This window comes from Choloepus didactylus (genome assembly GCF_015220235.1).
Source record: "Choloepus didactylus isolate mChoDid1 chromosome 23 unlocalized genomic scaffold, mChoDid1.pri SUPER_23_unloc1, whole genome shotgun sequence".
NCBI lineage: Eukaryota > Metazoa > Chordata > Mammalia > Pilosa > Megalonychidae > Choloepus > Choloepus didactylus.
Genome location: NW_023637590.1, coordinates 2,746,465 through 2,764,884, shown reverse-complemented (window position 1 = coordinate 2,764,884; position 18,420 = coordinate 2,746,465). Strand labels below are relative to the sequence as shown.

General features: G+C 58.6%; 3 protein-coding genes across 5 annotated transcripts; all 3 read left to right on the top strand.

Annotated features, from left to right (window-relative positions):
* The first annotated feature begins 1,535 nt into the window (after positions 1-1,535).
* Positions 1,536-4,619, top strand: LOC119524912. 3 transcript variants are annotated; one of them, XM_037823622.1, is made up of 3 exons: positions 1,536-2,924; positions 3,363-3,548; positions 3,746-4,619. In XM_037823622.1, the coding sequence occupies exons 1-3, from the start codon at positions 2,793-2,795 to the stop codon at positions 4,028-4,030; spliced, it is 603 nt and encodes a 200-aa protein (XP_037679550.1). In that variant the 5' UTR covers positions 1,536-2,792; the 3' UTR covers positions 4,031-4,619. The 3 variants fall into 3 exon arrangements, with proteins under 3 accessions (XP_037679550.1, XP_037679549.1, XP_037679548.1); XM_037823621.1 differs by having other exon boundaries at positions 3,339-3,548; XM_037823620.1 differs by lacking the exon at positions 1,536-2,924 and having other exon boundaries at positions 2,965-3,548.
* A 2,989-nt stretch (positions 4,620-7,608) lies between these two features.
* Positions 7,609-13,139, top strand: LOC119524843 (tubulin alpha-3 chain-like). The gene is made up of 6 exons (XM_037823475.1): positions 7,609-7,675; positions 7,924-8,135; positions 8,435-8,654; positions 9,462-9,637; positions 9,901-10,557; positions 12,849-13,139. The coding sequence occupies exons 1-6, from the start codon at positions 7,609-7,611 to the stop codon at positions 13,137-13,139; spliced, it is 1,623 nt and encodes a 540-aa protein (XP_037679403.1).
* A 512-nt stretch (positions 13,140-13,651) lies between these two features.
* On the top strand, positions 13,652-17,615 carry P2RX6 (purinergic receptor P2X 6). The gene is made up of 10 exons (XM_037823474.1): positions 13,652-13,859; positions 14,724-14,832; positions 14,894-14,974; positions 15,059-15,200; positions 15,274-15,383; positions 16,663-16,756; positions 16,846-16,911; positions 17,007-17,084; positions 17,168-17,314; positions 17,565-17,615. Exons 1-10 carry the CDS (start codon positions 13,652-13,654, stop codon positions 17,613-17,615), a joined length of 1,086 nt encoding a protein of 361 aa, XP_037679402.1.
* Positions 17,616-18,420: the final 805 nt, after the last annotated feature.

The following is an 18,420-nucleotide window of genomic DNA, read 5'->3' as shown; positions in this document are numbered from 1 at the left end:
GAAGGAGGGGCTGAGCAGAAGGATCCCCAGTCCTACTTCTCAGAATCGGCTGAGCTAGCCAGGTAGGGGGAGAATGGGAATCACCACCCCTGTGCCAGTTTGCATGTATTATGTCCCCCAAAACACCATGTTCTTTGATGCAATCCACTCAGGAAGAGTAATGTCGCTCAGGCCCCAGAGAGGGTAGAGGACATTCCCTGGGGACTGGGGAGAGCCTGGCCTCCACCCCACTGTTGAGTGAGGGGAGAGCCTTTTCCCCGGAGAGGCAGAGTCCGGGTGGCACCCCGATGTCTGAGGAGGGTGAGAACGAGTAAAAGGTGGTCTCCTCAGTGTGTGGATAAGTTGGAGCACTCACCCCAGCGTTTGGAGAGAAAAGGGCTGCCACAAAGACCCTCGGCAGGGGCTGGACTCCGGCTCTCTCAAGCTCCGAGGATAAAATGTCGTTATGTGAATGACTCTCTGACTTTGAAATCTAATGGACTTTGCCCTGCAGGTTTTAGGGTGTGTTTCCGCCTGTGAACCCTGTTTTCCTTTCACTTTCTCCCTGTGGCGATGGGAGCGTGTCTCCTATCACTGTCCGTCTTTGTGCACTGGCAGCAGATCACTTGTTCTGAGTTTCCCGGTCCACAGCCAGAGAGGAATTTTGCTTTAGGACAAGACCCCACCTGGGACTGATTCTGCTGGGATCTTGGACTCACCTGTTGCTCCTGAAGTGATTTAAGCCTTTTGGATACTGTGTGGGGATGAATGTACATTGTACATGGGAAGATCGTGTCATTCTGGGGTCCAGGGGGTGGAACGTGCCACCTTGGATGTATTATGTCCCCAAACGCCATGTTCCCTGATGCAGAATCCAGGTCGAGTCCGAATCCGCGTCCGACCCTCCTCGGCCCGGGACCCCAGCCCCTTGCCCCCCGCCCGGCCGCCTCCTCCTCCCCCGTCCCCCGACCCCTCGCGGGGACCCCCACGCTCTCGCCCCTGGCGCAGCCGCGGGCGCTGAGGCCGGGACCGCTGCGCAGCCGCCTTGGAGCGTGGCCCGGGAGGTGGGCGGGCGCTCCCACTCAGCCGACCAATCGGACGCGGGGTTCGGTAACAGGCGCCCACCCCGGCCAATAGGGAGGAGCGCCTGGGGGCCCTTGCAGCTCCTGGTCGCCCACCTCGCTGCAGCCCCCTCTGCACGCCCTTGCGCAGGAGCCTTCCGTGGCTCCCGGTTCCTGCTCAGGCTCCTCGGCCTTTCCTCCGCTCCTCCCTCTGTCCCTGCCCAGCTCTGTTGCTGGTGGAACTTCGGAACCTGCAAGTGTCAGCTCAGAGGCCACTCTTCCCGGAGCTCTCCTGGGTCTCCTGCTGCCCCCATGACGACCACCCCCAGCACTTGTCATCCTGTCACCCCTGCACCCCATCCCACCCCAAGGAAATGAACCCCAGAAGCAGAGGGTCTTGCTTGTCTCTGTGCCCAGCAGAGGGGTCTGCAGAGGAGGGAGGCCCAGGGCAGCTGGGGGTTGGGAGAAGCCCCTGCCTGCAGGTGAAGCCTGGATCCCCCCTCCCGGGTGACAGTGTCCCTTGAACAGCTGCCGGCCTGGCCCAGCTCCAGAACCTGCTTTGCCTCCCGTTCTGCTGTGGCCGCAGCGTCTCTGCTGACTCACGCACCCCAGCAGCCAGCAGGAGCTGGGAGCATGGGCTCCCCAGGGGCCACGGCTGGTTGGGGGCTTCTGGACCCCAGAGAAAGCTCATATCACAGCTGGAGAAGGCCGGGGAGTGAATCCTGACAGAGCCACCAGCTTCCTGCATGGACTTCACGGGACCATCAGGAAGGGGATGGAAGTCACAGCTTAGACATGGGTGGATCTGGGACTTTCATGGGGACCCCTCCCACCCCCAGGGACTGGGGCCCCTCAGGTGTGTGCCGTTCCTAGCCCTAATCTGAAACCCCTGAATGTCTGGGCAGAGACCCAGCTGGGGCAGCCGAGAGCTGCAGCCCTGGGAAAATGGAAACATATGTCGGAGTTGGCAAACAGCGATTGTCTCGGTCTGCTGAGGGCAGTGGGTGCACTGTGGCTGCCTGGGTGGGCAGGGACCCCTCAGGCTCATATCCCCATGGGGCCGAGGGCCTCGCTGTCCCCGGGCAGGCCCCAGGGCACACACTGCGCCATCTTGGAGCCCTGGGAAACCAAGTGCTCTCTGAACATCACAGCCCTTTCCAGGTAGCCTCCTTGGATCTCATCTCTGCTCCCCGGATCTGGGGATGGATCTTGACCCCAGTGCTGTTGAGGGCCCCATTGGCCCCTTGGAGATGTGGGTGGTGCCCAGGTTGTGTGAGGAGGTGTGTGTGGCTCCCTGCTGAGCTGGGCAGAGGGCACTATCCTTCATCACCCCTTCGCAGGCCTCACAGTCTTTGCTGTGGCTCAGGGACCATCACCTGGTTCCCAAGGGAAGGTGGGGACACAATGCCACAAAGAAAGCCACCGTGGACATGGTACAGGCCATGGGGATGGCTGTGTAGTTGTTATTGTGGATCTGCTGGGACCACAAGCCCCTTCCCTGCCTGCCCACTCCCCACTCACACCTGGGGTTGGGCACGCTCAGTTGGCAGGTGCAGGGCAGAGCATCCACTGCACCAGGCTGGCCTCAGCCCATCCCTGAAGATCTGGAGCTCAGCACCAGGGCTCAGGTCCTAATGTCCTCAGGCTCCTCAACCTGGGCCAGCCTGCCAGCCCCCTGAGCTTGCCCAGGACAAAAGGGGCAAAGCATCAGCAGAAACTCCTGGCCGTCCTCATGGCCTGGTGGGCAGCTCCATGTGGCCAGGCTCCTGGGCAGGCGGCCGGCTGAGTGGCTGCATCTCCTGCTCCATCTCCACCTGGCTGTCTCTACCTGAGGACTCCCGCAGGTTCAGCTTGCTGTGCCGGATGCCGGAGCCGAAATACAGGGTGAGTCCTGCAGGGATGGGAGGTGGGGGTGGTGGGGAGCTGAGGGGCTGCCCCAGGCCCACTGTGCCCTCTCCCCACAGCCCACTCTGTATCCTGGTTCCCCCATCCCTCACTCACCAATCAGCAGCCATATTAACAAGCACAGCCAGGTCAGGAGGCTCAGCTGCAGCACAAGGCAGATATTGAGCAGGATGCTCAGAGCCGGCGTCAGGGGCACCTAAGGGGGCAATGGCAGGGCTGGGCCTCCTTTCCCACCTCTGCAGAATGGGGAGGCAGGTGCCCCGCTCTGTGACAAAACATGGACATGGTGGCCTCCCCAGCCATCCTTGCCCTCCTGGTTCATTCTGCAGCAGCAGAGGCTGCAAGCAGGTGGGGGGCCAGGGCTGGGGGAAGTACCTGGAAAATGTCTTGCTGGTGCTGCTGCTGGTGGGCCCCCAGGACGGCGAGACTGAGCAGGAAGATGACTCCTCTGGACAGAAGCAGCAGGATGTAGCCCCAACGAGGCAGGTGCAGGACCGAGTCCCCGAAGTCCAACACACAGCCCAGGGTGACGGCCGAGGCCACCAGGAGGCCCAGCGCCCAGGTCATGGCTGTTCCATGGCCACACCTGTCCAGGAAGCACAGGTAGGCCTCTGGGCCGGCCACAACTGCCCAGGGTCAGGAGCCACCAGCTGGAGGTGGTCAGAGAAGGACCTGGGCTCCTTGGTCCCAGGGCTGGGGCTGGCTGGTCCCGGGGAGCTGGGTGGAGAGGCCTTCCGGAAGCGCAGCACAATGACAGTGGCGACCACGAAGGAGTACGCAAGCAGTGACCCGATGGACAGGAACTGCACCGGCACCTCGAGGTCCAGCAGCAGCACCAGGGTGGCCATGAGGAACCCAAACACCAGGATGGCTGCCACGGGGACCTGCATGCGAGGATGGACGTGTGCAAACACCTGGAAGAGCAGCCTATTGACGCCATGGTGTGTCCTGGGGTCCGGGAACCAGAGGACAAGCCCGGAACCGAGGCTGTCTGTGCCGAGCCTCCAGCCACAGGCCCCACCCTTGACAGCACGGCCAGCTGGGCATGGAGGACCCTGGGGGACCCCAACACAGTCCCCCACTAGTCACTATGCGGTGCCACCAGGCAGCCCACACACTCCTTTGGGTTGATTTTTTTCTTCTGCTTTTCTTGCAGCTCAGAGAATGAAAAAGGTGGTGTGAAAAGGGACTTGTTTCTCTGCTGCAAAACAACCACCAAACCAAGCAAAGCAAAACCCAACCAAACCAAAACAGGCATCCTCTTCCCCCAGAACTTTATTTTAGTTTTTTAAGTGTGTTTTCAGATATCTAGGTGGCTGGTGGAATTGGATCTTCGGGCACCTGCCGCCTGGCTGGCTCAATGGCAGTGGGAAGGTGGGCTCAGGACAAGACAGTGTGTCTTGGAACCCAGCGCCCTAGCCAGCCTTCTCCGCCCTGTCTGATATTTGCCTGACAGCATCTTGAAGAACTTCTCAGACAGGTTTCCACTTCCTGCAGGGAGGACAGCTCCCCACGCCCCACCCTGGGCCTCAGGTGTCACCTAAACATAAGTGAGAAGAGGTCTCTTGTCCTGCACTGCCTCCACAAAGATGTAATTCAGCACCCTCCATTTTTTATTATTTATTTTATTTTCCTTCTTTATTACACAAAAGGTGGCATACTACATATATTCATTTGTACTTTTTTTTTCTTAATAATATGTCTTCGAAATCAAGCCATGATTTTTCAAAACTGCATAGTATTCCTTTGGGGGGCGTCTCAGAGCTGATTCAGCTTCTCTGCTGTGCATAGGCATTTGGGTGGCTTCCAAATGTTTGCAGTTACCAACAGCACTTGAATGGATGGCCTTTTCCTCCTGTAGTTTTGTATGGTTAGAGCTGTATCTCCAGGGTAAAATCCTAGAAGGAGGACTGCCCTTTGGTAACAGGGGCATAATCGTAAGATTAAAAAAGGTGTAGAGTACAAACAGCCTCTCACGCAGGAGGCAGGTAATTCATGGTAGACGATCCCCGTGACACAGCTCCACCTCCAGTAGGCTGAACTCAGCTCTACCACAACTTTAAAAATTTATGGATTTATTTTTAATTGTAGTAAAATATGCATAACATAAAAATATTTGTATCCATTTTAAGTGGACAATTCTTTGACATTCATGACCATGGTCTGTATCTTTCACCACTATCTATTCCAGACTATTTTCATCATCCCAAACCAGAACTCATACTCGTTTAGCAGTAACTCCCCACTCCCCTCTCCTCCCAACCATGGCAACTGCTTTTCAGCCTTCTGTGCCTATGAATTTGCTCATTCTAAGTATTTCACAGCACTATAATCCGAGAATTTAAGAATTAACAAATGAGTATGATGACTGAATCATTATATAGTTTTTCTCTTTCTAAATCGTACACTAGCCGAAAGCTAATACCTGAAATTGCTGGAACTCGACTAGTCTCAGCCCTGTTTATGCTTCTGCAATGTCACCCTAGCCTGGGATCAGCCCGTGTGGACTGACTAGTACAGTGGTCAGTCTAGCCTGTGCTCAGCCCCGTTTGTACTTGATGTTGTGATGGTGACAACGCATCTCCCCTCGTCTGGATCCCTAACAGCCCTGAACGCCCTAGGCCCTGGGAGACAGGTTTTCCGGGCCCACAGGCCATGTGTTCTCCTGCTCGGTGCTTAGCTTTCAACTCCGTCTCTCTGAGAAACCCGAATGGGCATCACTCGGCAGCTCCAGCGTCGCCCCTCACCCAGCCCCGGTGCCCGGGGGAACCTTCCAGTGCTCACACCTCCCTGTCCCCCACTGCCCGGAACACCCTATCCATGCCCCTCTGCTGCCTGGAAACTTGCTCACGGTTCTCTCTTCAAGACCCCCCCCCCCACCCCTCAGGTCTCTAAGTTTCTGGAAAGTTCCGCGTAACCCCTCCCTGCCTTCAGCCTGGAGCTCCCCTCCTCGGCTTCCCTTCTGGACCTCATCACATGGGACTCAGTCACGCGGCCTTGCAGGAGGCGGGGATCATGTCTGCCCTTGGGGGGGCCTGGGCACTAACATGCATGTGCACACGCTGGAGCGTGCAAAGCCCCTGCACAGTCACGAGCTCTCCTAACTTCCGACGCCCCGTCAAGCCCCCCGCGCGGCGCACTCTGCGGCTGCGCATTCCGGGCTCTCGGCCCCGGGGAAGCTCCGGCCGCGCGACCTGCGCTGCGGCTTCCCGCCCAAACCGTTTACCAATCAGACCTTGCCGGAGCATTAAAGTGGCCAATCGCGAGCAGGGATCCCGGGCTCTGGGGCCCGCCCCGAAGCGTCGGAGCCAATGGCAGCCGCGCGGGCAGCCAGCCAATCAGGGCGCGGCGTGCGGCGTGCGGTTGAGGGGAGCCGGCGACCGCCATGGTGAGTCCGGCCGCGGGGTCCCGGGGGTGTTCGGGGGGCGCCGGGGCCTGGAGGGCGTCCAGAGCGGCCATGGGGAGCTCCGGGGAGTGTGGGGAGCCCCGGGGAGCGTGGGGGCCGGGACCGGGCGCGGGGCACCCTCCGCAAGGTGCCGGCTGCCCCGGGCGGGGAGCAGAGCCCGAGCCCTTCTGGAACCTTCCATCCGGGACCCGCGGCGCCTCAGCCCCGCGCCCTCCTGATTTTCTCTCCTGTTTGTGACCCTCGAGGGCACTGGGGACCATAGGGGACAGTTACACGGTCTGGAAGCGAGAACGGCAGCAAACGGGTTACGCTGCAAGGTCCGGCGTCCCCCAGTAGATAATGTTTTGCTTATGTTTCCTTTTATTTATGTTTCCGAGCAAAACCAGGCGAATGGGGATGGGGCCCTTGTTCCCTCCCTCCGTGCACAGAGGCAGCGCGCAGTGCGCACCATTGCACCCTGGTTTCCATTGCACGGGGAGCCCTGGCGCCCGTGCCGGCGCGTGTGGACATGTGGGTTATTGTTTCCCGCGCGGGGCTGCACCCGGGTTGCTCCACCAGGTGCGCGTCCTGCACACCTGCGCGGCTCTCATAGGCAAATGATTCCGGGAGATAATGTACATGAATGTTTTGCAAAGTACAAGTACTCATACAAATGGGTAGCTAAGTATGGTTTCCAGGGTGTTTTGGTTTTATTTGGTTATTTTTGAAAATAACCCCCTCCCCTCTGCCTCCGTGAGCACCGCATTTTCTCCTCAGCTCGGGGATGGCTGAGCTTTGTTTGGGTGTCTCCTCCCTCCGCTGCATCCTGGAAGCTCCCCAGGCAGTGGCTGGAGCAATTCCAGGGCTCACTTCCCTGGTTTTCTCTGCACTGAGGAATGGGCTGTCTTCTGTTGTCTGTTGTCCAGTGACTGGGAACTGTAGCTTTGTATATTTTGTCCAGTTTTCTAAGCCGTTGCTTAATACAGGGTGGTAAATCTGGTCTTTGGATGCCAACAAAATTGCTTGACTGTTTATTTTATATTTTGTCTCAGAGGGGTGCAAAATTACATGATTTGAAGGAATAGTATAAGTGAACTGGTGGATGTCAAGCCGGCTTCTAGAATAGTTCAAGGTAAAGCCAGCGTGCGTGCACTGCCGCAGAGACCCAGAAGCCGGCCTAAGGCTCAGCGCTCGTCATCACTGTCTCCCAGGGTGTGCTTCCCAGAGAGATACTCGGCCAAGCCAGATTGGGGGGCGGGGGGTGGGCATCCCGCACAGATGGGGTACTGCCTCACCCAGCTCTGTGATGGGCTTCGCCTGCTCGCTCACTGGAGTCTCAACCCAGGTGGGGGTTGTGTCAGTGGCCGGTTTGTGAGTCACCCTTTCTTCCAAGTGTCACACACCCCCAGTCGTGTGCGATGTCCGGATGTCCTGGAGGGAGATTCAGCCACCTTGTTGCTTCTGCAGCCCCATACATTTCTCAGCGCGTCCCCTGTCCTCACGAGATTGTGAAGGAAATACTCGGCAAGGCTCTGCAGCCACAGCCTCACGGTTGAAGGAGTGAGACCCCGACAGGTCGACATGGGGTTGCAGGGCTCCAGGTGGATCTGGTGGCTGATGGTGGCCTCCGAGTCCTGGTCTTCATCCTGGTGCACCTGCGGGGGCTGTGGTTTCCTGGTGGGTGGCTGAGGAGAGGTGGCGGCACTGGGGCCCCGGAGCAGCAGTGGGGCCTTGGAGGTGTGCCGGGGCACTGTGAGGGGGCAGCAGGGCTGGCTTGGTTGGTCACCAAGGGAGTCGAGAGCTGGGTACTATTCAAGCACCGCTGAAGTAGGAGCCTGCAGAGATGCTCTGCAAAGACGTGCGACCTATGATAACTTTTAACATTATTTGATTGCTTGGAAGATGAATTTATGATGACAGTTCTCCTATTCCAGGTGTCTATCCAGGTTGGATAGGCAGGTGTTCCAGTAAGAACAGTCACGGGAAGCTCCTGGGAGGCTATGTCTGAGAAAACCTTTAGAAAATGAGATATTCTACCAGTCTTCGCTTGCATGCGGTGTAGCTGCGTGACTTGGAGACCAAGGCCCCCGTGCTCTGTCCGCAGCGCGAATGCATCTCCATCCATGTGGGGCAGGCGAGGGTGCAGATCAGCAGTGCCTGCTGGGAGCTCTACTGCCTCGAGCACGGCGTCCAGCCTGACGGGCAGATGCCCAGCGACAAGACCATCGGCGGCGGGGATGACTTGCTCAACACCTTCAGCGAGACGGGTGCCGGCAAGCACATCCCCAGGGCCGTCTTCGTGGACCTGGAGCCCACTGTGGTGGGTAAGTGCTCAGGCCCCGGGGCCACACACTGCTCCCCGAAGCCCTCTGCAGGGAGGGCAGGGCCTCGGGGCACAAAACGTGGATGCTAGTGGCTGAGGCGCCCACGGGAAGCCTCTCCTCATTTAGGAGGACCTGATCTGCCGAGGACGGGCTGCCCTGGTGGCCGTGAGACAGGCTATGAAGGGGCCCTCGGGCTGCAGGGTGAGTGCCGTCCCCGGTGCTGGGCACGGCCTCGTACACCATCTCCACCTGCAGTCAGAAGTACAGGGAGGGGCAGAGTGTCCCTTGTTCCTCCAGATGAGGAGCCCGTGGAGGTTTCCAACCAGAGTCACAAAGAGGGCTCTGTCAGGGGCCACCCAGGGTGACAGAGCATCACTTAAAGCCCGTGAGACCCAGGCCACACACAGTGCCGGTGAGACTGCCCGGCAGAAGTCGTGCTGACCGGGTGATCCTCTGGTATTTAGGAATTAAAAAAAGATTTTTTAATGCCCTTTGATGTAGCCAGGAGCATAAAAGAAACTGTAGAATTACCTGTGTGGGAGCCGTGTGCATGAGGGGCCTGCCCCTCCCCCTCCCCCTCTCCCTTCCCGGGGACTGGCTATGCCGGCCTTTCCTGCGAGTTGACCTACCTTTCCGAGAGCCTCCGTCACACTGTGGCTTGTGTGTGGCACCGTCACGGTCTCCGTGCAGCCTTCACGCTGTGGCCCCACGGGGACCAGGTCTGCTTGGTGGAGGCGAGCAGCACTCAGGCGGGTCCTGGGGAGCGTGGCTGGCCCGCAGGGCTCACGGGACGCCCTGTGTCTGCAGACGAAGTGCGCACGGGGACCTACAGGCAGCTCTTCCACCCACAGCAGCTGATCACCGGGAAGGAGGATGCAGCCAACAACTACGCCCAGGGCCACTACACCATCGGCAAGGAGATCGTGGACCTGGTCCTGGACCGGATCCGCAAGCTGGTGAGGAGGGCGCCAGGGGGTCTCCGGGCAAAGACATGCCAGACGGGCAGGGGGCTTGGGCTGGCCACAGGGAGGACATTTTGCCAAAACTCGGGGCAGAATTGAGTCCGAGTGATGAGCAGAGGTGTGTGCTGAAACCTACCCACACATCTCTCAGGCCCCCTTCCGTTTCCCGCCGAGCGTGCCACATGCAAGCTGGGGGTCCGTGGGAGCAGGTGGCCCTGGCCCTGCCCTGGGCGGCTGCACTCACGCCCCTGTCCCCGCAAGCGGACCTGTGGACCGGCTTGCAGGGCTTCCTCATCTTCCACAGCTTCGGGGGCAGCACGGGCTCCGGTTTTGCCTCCCTGTTCATGGAGCAGCTCTCGGTGGACTACGGCAAGCAGTCCAAGCTGGAGTTCGCCATCTACCCTGCGCCCCAGGTCTCCACGGCCGTGGTGGAGCCCTACAACTCCATCCTGACCACCCACACCACCCTGGAGCACTCGGACTGCGCCTTCATGGTGGGCAATGAGGCCATCTACGACATCTGCCACCGCAACCTGGACATCGAGCGGCCCACCTACACCAACCTCAACCGCCTCATCGGGCAGATCGTGTCGTCCATCACGGCCTCCCTGCGCTTCGACGGGGCCCTCAACGTGGACCTGACCGAGTTCCAGACCAACCTGGTGCCCTACCCCCGCATCCACTTCCCCCTGGCCACCTACGCGCCGGTCATCTCCGCCGAGAAGGCCTCCCACGAGCAGCTGTCCGTGGCCGAGATCACCAACGCCTGCTTCGAGCCGGCCAACCAGATGGTCAAGTGCGACCCATGCTGCGGCAAGTACATGGCCTGCTGCATGCTGTACCGGGGGGACGTGGTCCCCAAGGACGTCAACGCAGCCATCGCCACCATCAAGACCAAGCGCACCATCCAGTCCGTGGACTGGTGCCCGACCGGGTTCAAGGTAGGAGCGGGGAGGGTGGCGTGTTGCCGGGCAGGGGGCGGCTCACCTGCAAGGTCGTGCTGTCCCCGGGGCTGGGCCTGTTCAGGGACAGTCTGCCATTCCACATCAGCTGGACCACGGAGCAAGCAAATTTAGTAATAATTCACTAAGTGCCTTATACTTGACTGGCCAGTTTACACATCCTTATTCTTAGACAACCCTGCGGGGTCTACAGGGCCGCAGTATCGGTATTTTACACTTTAGGGGACTGAGGCTGAGACAGCTAGAAGGTCTCAGAGCCTCAGTGGAGTGAGTGAAGGGGACAGAATTCAGAGGCGGTCTGACCGCAGTCCTTGGTGTGTCCTCCCTGGTACTCCACTGCGCAGTTAGAAAGTTGTGGGGTCCTACAATTTCATTTTGCCTGTTAAAAAATAGAACCTTGATCATGGTGTTAGTCCATTTTGGGCAAAACATCAGTTTTTGTAGATAGAATTTTACATTCTTTGGCGCTGTTTCTTGTGCAGGCCAGGAGCAGCTCACTGCTTTTTTTTGAGCCTTGGAACATTGCCTCACACACAAAATCCTGCTGATAACGAGGTGGCTCCCTCCAACATCTTTAATCTCACAGTGAAATATCTTCCACGATTGGAAACCAGATGATAGACTCTCAGGCTCTAAGGCCTGTTGTGATTTCTGGGCCGAGTGCCTTAGCCACACCTGGGTTCGTGAAGTTTGCACTCTTGTAAAAGCCCCTGTGCACAGTTGGTTTTCTGGGTGAGACAAAGCTTCAGCCTGGACTGTGAGCCACGGCCTCACGTCTGCAAACCCTGAGGAGTTAAGGAAGTGGTCGGGCAGCTGCAAATCCCAGGGTCATTCCAGACTGAAAGTGACACAAGGAAGGAGCAGGAGCCAGTGTGTCTTGTCCACCTTTGGGGGACCACAGCTCACCTACCACACACCTTGTCGAACCCTCTGGATGTCCGTCAGCCCCACTTTTAGACAGCCTGATGCAGATCATCTCTGGGAGCTTAGTTTTAAGTTGAGAGATGTAAAGTCACTCACAGATATGGATAAATTCCATATGCTTTACAGAGATCTGCAGATGTTAAAGCTTGGGGCCAAAAGCATCCCTTCTGGGTGTGTCATTATCAGGCCCCTCTGCCTGAGCAGAGGCCGTTTGCTTCCAGTGTCACGTTTGGAGATGAGAACACCGAAGGCAGCCCCAGCCGGGAGGCACGGTGCTAGCATGGGGTGCAGCTGCTCGGGTGCCCTTGACTGGAGGTTTCCTCTAGTGGGGAAGGTTGTCCCCTTCGACTGAGCACACAGCTCCGGGAGGGAGGGCCACGGAGCGGTGAGGGAGCAGGTCCCCCAGCCAGAGGGGCCGAGTCTCTAACATCCCCCCAGTCTTTAACATCTTCTTGCTCAGAACATATTATCATCAAGGAATCTTGTCCACATTAAAAAAAAAAAAAATTTTTAATACACATACATGATAAAGTGTTAAAACTGTGTAGAAGGTTGAAAAGCTGAGGTCTAATTCTCCTTTCCCAGAGCGTCAAAAAAAATTTTAGAGCAGTTGTAGGTTTATATAAAGAACATAGAGAAAGCCGAGTTCCCGTGTACTCCCCTCACACACAGTTTTCCCTGCTAACATTTTGCATTAGTTGGTCACTTTATTAAAATTGATGAACCAGTATTAACTATAATCCGTAGCCCTACTAGGGCTCACTCTCGGTGTTGTAAGGTTCTCCCCAGAGCTTTTTGTTTGTCCTTTCAGAGATGTTCTGTGCCTTGTGCCTCTTGTTATATGTTGGGTGACTTATAGACATCCGCAAGCACTGCACAGGGGCCGTTCCTTCCACGTGGGCTACAGGCCCAGCTCACTGCACACAGGCGGCCACCAGGAACAGGAAGTGGGCAGAATCCCACCTGGAGGGGCCACGGGCTTGGCGGTCGAGCTGTGGGAGGGCCCCCCTTGATGGGTGAGAACCTCACTGTGTCCACATGGAGCCCCTGACGACCTGATGGTCATTGTCTGGGTACATCGTAATCTAACTAGTTCCTGTGAAAGACAGTTTGTTTCCGGTTTTGCCGTTATATACTGTGAAGTTAATACACAGAAATCTGTACTACTTGTGGGGTAAATCCCAGAAGTGGTGTTACAGGCTATCAGAGGACACTGCGAAGGAAATACGGTACCGGTTTCTACAGGTCATCAGCTGAACCGGGGCCCACGGCTCCAGTTGTACAGCGGTGACCGCCATTCCCGAGGCGCACGCGAGCTCCCCTGATCCCCTCCTCCTCCTCCGCAGGTGGGCATCAACTACCAGCCGCCCACCGTGGTGCCCGGGGGCGACCTGGCCAAGGTGCAGCGGGCCGTGTGCATGCTGAGCAACACCACGGCCATCGCCGAGGCCTGGGCGCGCCTCGACCACAAGTTCGACCTCGTGTCCGCCGAGCGTGCCTTCGTGCACTGGTACGTGGGCGAGGGCATGGAGGAGGGGGAGTTCTCGGAGGCCCGCGAGGACCTGGCGGCCCTGGGGAAGGACTCCGAGGAGGTGGGCCTGGACGCGGTGGAGGCCGAGGGGGGCAAGGAGTGCTGAGGGGGCGGGGGCGGCCTCTGTCCCCTCTCCCCACTGTGCCAGGACGGGATGTGTTTCCCTATTAAAGTTTCTGTATCGAGGCGCCGTCTCTTCCCATGCTTCACTCGGATAAAATTTCCCACGCAGAGACCTGCTGTTCCCAAATGGATTTCTGGGGAAATCATTGAGTTTCCTCTCAAACAGAAATTATTAGGCACGACTGTGAGTGTTTACTGGTCACTGCACTAATCCAGAAGGAAAGCTTCAAAGGACTCGGGAGAAAAGTGCTTTGATCACTTGACATAATCAAACCATTCTCAGACCCTCAGCTCCACACCTGAGGCCCTTGGCGACCAGAACAGTCACCTGGGTTTTCTCCCAAAGGGAAAGGCCTCAGCCCCACCGCGGCTGCTCCTCCCCGGGCTGCCCAAACCCGGCCCTGGAACCCGCGCCACGAAGGCCCCGCGCCCCTTAAGTCTCTCCTGGGGCTGCCCGAGGTCAGGGGGAACCCTCAGCCCGTCGTGCGCCCCCAGATGGCACCGGCGGCCCCTGTCCTGGGCGCTGGGTCTGGTCAGGTCCTTTCACACCGGCTGCTGATTCCTCTCACTGCGGCCCCGGGGTCCCGGGCAGGGCACAGGGACAGACACAAGGGAGGCCCCTCCTGTCCAGACCCCAATACCTCCCTCTCCTGTGAAAAACCCCTCCTGCCCCCTCCTGCCTTCAAGGATGAGCTTCTGCTCGGTGAAATCCAACAATGCCCTTCTCTTCCCCAGTCACTCCAAAGATGTCTATTGGATGTTCAGTTTGTTTGCTGTTTGGACACTTCGAGGGGGTCCCTGTTTCTTTCTAGTTTCCTTGGGATTCTTCCTCCCCTGGGCCTGGGCTCAGACCCTCTGCTCTTTCCTGTGGTTCCCAGGGACCCCATATGTGTTTGGGAGGCCACAGGCCTGCCGGGCAACTTATCCAAGTGACACCCAGCTTCCCAAGAGGCCAGAGTCCCCCAGCTGCTCTCTTGCAGATCTGAGTGGCCTGGTCCCTCCTGGCACATCCGGCATCACGTCCTTCACCCACAGAACCTCACCCCAGGCCAGCCCTGATTTGTGCTCCCCAACCTCAATCCAACATGTACGAGGGACCCCGGCCCTGATAACCATAAGGTGGGGTGGTGGGGTTAGGTGATGGGGGCAGAGGCTGTGGGGTGGGATTAGGTGAGGCCTATTGCACCTCCATCGCTCCCGTGTGCCTCCCAAACTTAGGGTACCCTGTGGGGTCACGGGGAGGCTCCCATCCTTCTAGCTGCTTGCCTTGGTTAGGAGGGAAGATGCCCTCCTGGGTCCTCAGCGACTCTGCCTCCCAGTCATCACCCTTCCGTTCTGCTCGCTAACTGCTGGGCCCATGAGGACCATCCTGAAGGAGAGATGGGGACACACAGCCATGGTAACTGGGGGTTCTGCCTTCCAGCACCTCCCCTGGGCCTGGCTGGGGCCCCGTGTGCATGCCTGGCATGGCCTCTGCCCCCACCCCTCTCAGTTCTGCCAAAATACCCTGCCCTGCCCTGCCCAGGTCCTGGGGAGGTTTGAGGGTCAGAGTTTATCTGTTTTCAAGGCATAAAAACAGGCCTGTGCAAGGAGTTTGTCAGGACCCACAGGACCTGTGAGATCTTCAGCTGGTGCCCTGTAGAAAGCAGCCCCAGGCTAGCCGTGAGTTGTCCCCAGTCTGCTACACGGGGTCCTGGGGGGCCGTGGGCACCTGCCCTCACCTCCCTCCATCCTCAGGAAGCCCCTCCTGGCCCAGGCTGAGAACTTCATGCTCTTCATCAAGATCACCGTCATCTTCAGCAAGTTCAACTTCTCCAAGTGAGCCCGGGCGGGCCCTGGGGGCTCCAGACGTCCCCCGCTCCACCCCAGGACCCCACCTGCTGTCCTGTCCTCCCCATCCAGGTGCAACGCCCTGGAGACCTGGGACACCTCCTACTTCAAGCAGTGTTGCCACCACACCCTCTCCAGGCCCCCCTGCCCCGTCTTCCGGGTCGGGGACATCGTGGAGGCAGCTGGGGGGGTCTTCAAGGACCTGGCCTTGCTGGTGGGTCTGGGGTCCGGGTTCCAGGAGGGGTCTCGGGCCTCCCAGTGGTGGAGAAGTGACACGGGGTCTGCAGGGCGGAGCGGTGGGCATCCGTGTCCACTGGGACTGTGATGTGGACCCTGGGGGCTCCGAGTGTTGCCCCCACTACACCTTCCAGCTGCAGGAGACGAGCTACAGCTTCCGGTGAGGCCTGTGCCGTCCCTCGCCTGCCGCTGCTGCTCGCTGGCTCCTGCTCCACTCGCGGGGGACAGGCCGGCCACCCCTGGGCCCTGGTCTCTCCGTGCTCCTGGTGGGGTGGGCTGGGAGAGGGTGTCCCAGGACGGGGCTGGGTGGGCAGTCGGGGGGACCGTCCGCAGGCACCCCCTCTCCTAGCACAGGCTCCGTCCCCTTCCCCCCGAGCCCCTCCTCCCTGTCAGACTCACTCCAAGGGCACCCTGAGAGTCTCCTTCCCTCTGCCTTCCAGGGTGAGAAGGATTTATTTAGATAGATTCCAATGGAAATACGTGCCCGCCATCCTCTCTCCCCTTTCCCTTGTCAGTCTCCTCCGCTCCTCCACTCCCACCCCCACACCACAGGACACCCCAACCTCCAACATTTCCTCTAAAATGCTCCAAGGAAACCTTAGAAAAGTTGAAGGACTCCCTCCAAGGCCACCCTGAATATCCACTTCCTCGGGGTTCACCAGGCAGTTTTACCATTTTGCCACATTCTCTTTTCCTCTCCCTTCCAGGGTGAGATGGATTTATTTTATTTCCAAAGTGGCCGTCATCCACGTCCTGCCTCTGCTGAGGATGAGGATGTGGCTCGTGGGGACCTGCACTAAAGCTACACCCGAGAAATGAGGCAATGGCAGAATAAATCCAGTAGTTAAATGTCCCCAAGTGTCCCAAGAAATATCCTAATTTTTTCCCTTCCCCTCTATTCTGAAAGTGCTCGAGGATCTTGCATTGTGTTATTGTCATGTATTGGGGTCTCCTGAATGGCCTCCCCAGGGCCTGCTACCACCGTGTGTGACCCCGTGTCTGACTCAGCCACTTGGGTTGGGGACAGCCCCTCAAGGCTGCCCACCCGGCCTGGCCTGCACTGGCTTTACTGTCCTCCCCGAGCCCTTCCCAGCCATGTGGGGTTCTCTCCACACCTGTACCCCACTCCCCTAATTCTGCTCTACTTTCTCTGCCTCATGAGCACTGGAAACCTCCTGCAGCTTCTTCCAGGTCCAGCCAACCTGTGTCCCTTCCAGGTAGAGACTTCCCGGCTCCCATGGGAGGGTCAGCTCCCGCTCTGGGTTCTCCCTGCCCTGGGCCACCCCCTACCTCCCCCACACCCACCGTTGGTGTCTGTTAGGGACCCTCCTCAGCAGGAGGACAGAGCAGAGGCCCGTTTCTGACTCAGGGTGGGGACGGATGGAGAGGACGGGCTGGAGTGGACAGAGCTGGCCCCAGCACCGTGTCTTGTCCCCCAGGACAGCCACTCACTGGTGGGCAGCCCCTGGCATGGAGGCCTGGAGCCTGCTCAAGCTCCACGGGATCCGCTTCAACGTCCTGGTCACTGGGCGGGTAGGGCCCGGAGGCAGGGGGATGGCGGGGGAGGCCGGGAGGGGATGTGGGGTGACCTGGGGCCGGCTCAGCCCCTGCCCCCCTCACAGGCCAGGAAGTTCGGGCTCATCCCCACGGCCGTCACCCTGGGCACTGGAGCCGCGTGGCTGGGCGTGGTGAGTGCCCCCTGGGAGCCCTGAGCTGGTGGGTGGGGTCTTAGGGTGCAGGTGGGGGTCGGGGAGCTGGACATGGGCCTGCCCCCCTCTCCCAGGTCACCATCCTCTGTGACCTGCTGCTGTTGTACGTGGACAGAGAAGCCCGTTTCTACTGGAGGACGAAGTACGAGGAGGTGAGCTGTGTCTGGGCTGCCGAGCTCAGTGCCCGCTGGATGGACGGTGGCCGGAGCCCTGACCCGCCATCCTGTGTCCACAAGCAAAGGCCCCAAAGGTGACGGCCAAGCCCGCGTGGACCGAGCTGGCTCTCACAGCCCCCAGCAGGCCGCCCAGGGGCCTTAGATGCCGTCCAGCCCCTGCCTCCACCATAAGCCAGATACTGTGTCCAGGGGGGGCCCCGTCCAGGGTCAGGGGTCTGGAAGGGTGGGGGCCCCACCTGTGGACCTCAGGACCAGGGTGGGGTTGGGGTGGGAGGAATCCCACCCTTACACCCCCAGGGGCACTCTCTTGCCCATCAACACCTGACTCAGCCATGGCAGGTGCCCCCACTGCCCAGGAGCCTCAGAGTCCTCTGTTCTGGGTAGACATTTGCAGGGAATCCATGGAAATGGGGAGAGCCTAGGGTTCCTGTGGCCCTGGACACACTTGGTGAGCAGGTGGTGATCCAGCCTCTGCCACCCACAGGGGTCATCCTGCTGGAGGGCTAGGAGGGGAGCAGAGGGCAGAGGGTGTGAGGCAGGGGTCACTGAGGGGCTCAGGACGTCCTGGGATCCATGGGGCTTCCCTGAGCTCAGAGACTGTTCCGGTTTGCTAATGCTGCTGGAATGCAAAACACCAGAAATGGATTGGCTTTTATAAAAGGGGGTTTATTTGGTTACACAGTTACAGTCTTAAGGCCATAAAGTGTCCAATGTAACACTTAGCAATTGGGTACCCTCACTGGAGGATGGCCAATGGCGTCCAGAAAACCTCTGTTAGCTGGGAAGGCACGTGGCTGGCATCTGCTCCAAAGTTCTGGTTTCAGAATGGCTTTCTCCCAGGACGTTCCTCTCTAGGGTGCAGCACCTCAAAAATGTCATTCTCAGCTGCTCTTGGGGCATTTCTCCTCTCTTAGCTTCTCTGGAGCAAAAGTCTGCTTTCAAAGACCATCTCCAAAGTGTCTTTCTTTGTAAGCTGCAGCTCCTCTCTCAGTTCCAGTGCATTCTTCAAAGTGTCCCTCTTGGCTGTAGCTCCTCTTCAAAACATCACTCTCAGGTGCACTGAGTTCCTTCTGTTTGTCAGCTCATTTATATGGCTCCAGTGATTAATTCAGACCCACCCTGAATGGATGGGTCAACACCTCCATGGAAATTATCCAATCAGAGTCATCACCCACAGTTGGGTGGGGCGCATCTCCACAGAAACACGCAAAGAATTACAATCTAATCAACACTGATAGGTCTGCCCACACAAGATTACCTCAAAGATAATGTGTTTTGGGGACACAATACATTCAAACTGGCACACAGACCC

Excerpts from the sequence above, each read along its gene's own strand:
- LOC119524912 (XM_037823620.1), top strand. The coding sequence starts at position 3,153 with ATGGCAGGGCTGGGCCTCCTTTCCCACCTCTGCAGAATGGGGAGGCAG. Across the intron at positions 3,549-3,745 it reads CACCTGTCCAGGAAGCACAG|GAACTGCACCGGCACCTCGA; the intron begins GTAGGCCTCTGG and ends CCCGATGGACAG.
- LOC119524843 (XM_037823475.1), top strand. The coding sequence starts at position 7,609 with ATGGGGTACTGCCTCACCCAGCTCTGTGATGGGCTTCGCCTGCTCGCT. Across the intron at positions 9,638-9,900 it reads GGGCGCCAGGGGGTCTCCGG|GGCTTCCTCATCTTCCACAG; the intron begins GCAAAGACATGC and ends ACCGGCTTGCAG. Across the intron at positions 10,558-12,848 it reads GGTGCCCGACCGGGTTCAAG|GTGGGCATCAACTACCAGCC; the intron begins GTAGGAGCGGGG and ends CCTCCTCCGCAG.
- P2RX6 (XM_037823474.1), top strand. The coding sequence starts at position 13,652 with ATGGCACCGGCGGCCCCTGTCCTGGGCGCTGGGTCTGGTCAGGTCCTT. Across the intron at positions 14,833-14,893 it reads CTAGCCGTGAGTTGTCCCCA|GAAGCCCCTCCTGGCCCAGG; the intron begins GTCTGCTACACG and ends CTCCATCCTCAG. Across the intron at positions 14,975-15,058 it reads AGCAAGTTCAACTTCTCCAA|GTGCAACGCCCTGGAGACCT; the intron begins GTGAGCCCGGGC and ends CTCCCCATCCAG.